Source organism: Octopus bimaculoides, chromosome 30, assembly GCF_001194135.2.
Source record: "Octopus bimaculoides isolate UCB-OBI-ISO-001 chromosome 30, ASM119413v2, whole genome shotgun sequence".
In the NCBI taxonomy this organism is placed as follows: Eukaryota; Metazoa; Mollusca; class Cephalopoda; order Octopoda; family Octopodidae; genus Octopus; species Octopus bimaculoides.
In genome coordinates, this window is record NC_069010.1 from 6,789,432 (window position 1) to 6,793,130 (window position 3,699).

General features: G+C 38.3%; 1 protein-coding gene across 1 annotated transcript in view; it reads right to left on the bottom strand.

The window, feature by feature from the left end:
- The window catches only part of LOC106880726 (MARVEL domain-containing protein 1), a 12,397-nt gene that overhangs the window by 3,288 nt on the left and 5,410 nt on the right, over window positions 1-3,699 (bottom strand). The window contains exon 3 of the mRNA XM_014930804.2: window positions 1,324-1,419. Within this exon, the coding sequence (XP_014786290.1) occupies window positions 1,324-1,419 (96 nt within the window). The remainder of the gene's footprint in view (window positions 1-1,323; window positions 1,420-3,699) is intronic.

A 3,699-nucleotide genomic window follows, 5' to 3' on the forward strand; every position in this document is an offset into this window, starting at 1 on the left:
ACTTATATTTCCACAACTACATTTTCTTATATTTCCCCAACTACATTTTCTTATATTTCCACAACTACATTTTCTTATATTTCCACAACTACATTTTCTTATATTTCCACAACTACATTTTCTTATATTTCTACAACTACATTTTCTTTAACTGTATGTAGCCTTTATCAATAACTGCTACAAACTTCTCTGAAATTTGTAACCTATGTGTAATTAGTCTACAAAATCATTTGGCAGACATGCTATATAGTGATTCACACGCTGTAGAAATGTTGGCAATGGTCTCAGTTCAGAAGTATCTTATACAACATTATTTACGTTATTTACATTATTTACATTTGACGGATATTTGTCCTCATCTTGTTTGTTGTCAACACAACGTTTCGACTGATACACCCTCCAGCCTTCATCAGGTGTCTTGGGGGAAATTTCGAACCTGGGTTCTTATTCAGCTAAAGTTACTTCATCACTTGATCTAATTTGCTTCTATCAATTGGTTAACTATTTAACCAATTAACTAACCCATTGTTTGATTAATCGTTTGATTAATTGATCGATAAGTTATGTTTCTCACAGTCCTTTCCTCACCGTTCGTGACCTCACCTGCGACATGACCTCTGCTCTACTCCATGTCATTGAAGTCATGCACTTTTGCTATATTGGCTTCATGAGATACAATAAGCAGTAGAGGGGAAAAACACACACACACATGTACAACAAGCTTCTTTCAGTTTTTGTCTCCTAAATCTGTTCATAAGGCTTTGGTCCATTCGAGGCTCTAGTAGAAAACATTTTCTCAAGGTGCCATGCACGAGGAATGAACCTGAATCATGTGGTTTGGAAGCAAGCTTCTTACCACAATCAGTCCCAAAAGGACAAGAGCCCAGAATAAAATACCACCACCTGTGTGTTTGCATCTTGTTCTTGTCACCCTGTGATAGTAAACAAGCATGACTGTCATACAAGCAGTGTCGTTTATTTCCAACCTTCTGTTAAAACATGTCTGGCCATGGGGGAAATATTTCATAGCTTGGAAAACAGGCAATGGTTGGCAACAGGAAGAGCATTCAGCCATAGAAAATCTGAGTCAATGGTCTGTGGCTCTTAACAGCTCTATCCCAAGTACAATAAAGTTCCAGTCAGTGGTTAGTAAAAATGAAGTAGATTGGGGGGGAGATCCATTAATGTCTGCTCATAGTCATGTCTTTGTGAATATAAGGTAGCAATTTTCAGAAACAACCCCCTCATTCTTCTCCATCACTCCAGCCCAAGCATCTATGTTCTGACTGAATTGATAAAGTGAATGAAAGGAATAGTACTTACGGCAGCTGCACCAAGAGATGCGACATACCCATAACAGGCTGCAACTATGGCTGCAATGAATATGCAGACACACGACCCCACGTAGACAGCAAATTCCTGAAATTGTTAAAACACACAATTAATAAGACATATAACAATAATAATGATTATAATAATAATAATAATAAAAATAATAAAAATGATAATAATAATAATAATAATAATAATAATAATAATAATAATAATAATAATGAGCAGCTGTCCATCTTCACATTCCGAGTTCAAATTCTGCCGAGGTTGACTTAGCCTTTCATCCTTTCAGGGACGATGAAATAAATACCAGTTGAGTACTGGGGGTCGATGTAATCGACTATCCCCCCTCCCCCAAATGTCAGGCCTTGTGTCTATAGTAGAAAGGATTGTTATTATTATTATTATTATTATTATTATTATTATTATTATTATTAATGTTATTATTGTTGTTATTATTATTAAACATTTAGTAGTTTCAGGCAAATTTCTACCGCATTACCTGCAACACGACTGTATTTCTGCGGTGTGAGCAGCACTGTGTGTTCTTTTTTGCTGTTGGGGGAATGCATCAATTTATTTTGTTATGGGGTCTGGTTGCAGTCTTTTGTTATGGGGTCTGGTTGCAGTCTTTTGTTATATTAGTGCAGTGTATGTAATGTGAGTTGTGTCTTTCTATTGAGTAACCAGCCTGTTGGTGGTTGTTTTATTTTATTGGATATTTATTATATAGAGTGTGTCTTTCTATTGAGTAACCAGCCTGTTGGTGGTTGTTTTATTTTATTGGATATTTATTATATAGAGTGTGTCTTATGTTTGTGGATTGTTTTGTTTGGGTTGTATTAATGAATAGACAGTGTCTTGCATAGGATGTGGGCTGTTCCTAGTAGGGGCTCTTTTTATGGATAGTGTGTAGTGTCAAGGGTCCAGGTGTAGCTTCTACATTTTTGTTCATGTGTTTTTTTATCATGTTGAATGCTCCAATTATTACTACTACTACTACTACTTAAGAAAATTACTGTTTTTAAATCTTACAATGTGAGATATTTAGCAACAGTACTTTATAGTAAAGACTGTTTGCCAACATAACAAGGCAGTCCTGGTTTAGGACAAATGTTGCTGTAATTTAGCCCCAGGAGACATCATCTCCAGCTGGCTATATGACACGATCTGTGTCCTTATATTTTCGAACAAGGGAATCTAGCACCCCCACTCAGCTCAAAGCAATATCTGTGTATTGCGATTTCCGAGTTATTTCCCGTATAGCCAGCTGGAGACAATGTTTCCTCGGGGTTAAATTACAGCAACATTCGTCCTAAACCAAGACTGTCATGTTATGTTGGCAAACAATCTTTACTACTACTACTACTACTACTACTACTACTATGATACTTTGTTGAAAAAAAAAATTACTAATGCTAAATTGACATTAAAAATAATATGTTTTAAAAAATCCTGTAAATTCAAAAAGACTACAAAAAAAAAAAGTAAAATGTTTCTACCAAAAGCCATGATGCTTTGTTGAAGATATGAAAAAGTGCAAGAGGAATTCTTGAAAACGGTGATGGTGTGAAATAGCAAGACTAAGAGAGACGAAAGACAGAGAAAGGTGAGAAAGACATGCAGGATTCATAGGAATTTTAGTTTTTTATTCTGAGGGCCATGATTTTCTTTCAAAGAATCATCTTATGAGTTTTAACTCATTGCAAAGAGTAATAATGGGTGTATGGTCAAGAAGCTTCGTTTGCTACCATGTGGGGTTTGGGGTTCAGTCCCACAGCACGGCATGGCACCTTGGGCAGGTGCTTCTTAGTTTTCTTCTATACACCCAGCGCAACCAAAGCCTTGTGAGTGGATTTGGTAGACAGAAATTGAAAGAAGCACATCATGTGTGTGTGTTCCACTTGCAAAGACCTGTTGAGGCAAGTGAAATCGAAATCGAACTAAATACGACGACTGGTCCCATTGCCAATGTCGTCTCCTTCGTTGGACATGAAACTCGGCGAAGCGAGAGCGAAATCGTGATGGCACCTGTGCCCAGCGTTGCCTTCCTGGCACGTGTAAAGACATTCGAGCGAGATTGTTGCCAGTGCCACTGGACTGGTTCCTGTGCAGGTGGCACGTAAAAAACACCATTTTGAGCGTGGCCGTTGCCAGTACCACCTGACTAGCCGTCGTGCCGGTGGCACGTAAACGCACCCACTACACTCCCGGAGTGGCTGGCGTTATGAAGGGCATCCAGCTGTAGAAACTCTGCCAAATCAGATTGGAGCCTGGTGTTGCCATCCGGTTCACCAGTCCTCAGTCAAATCGTCCAACCCATGCTAGCATGGAAAGCTGGATGCCCTTCCAAATGCCAACCATGCA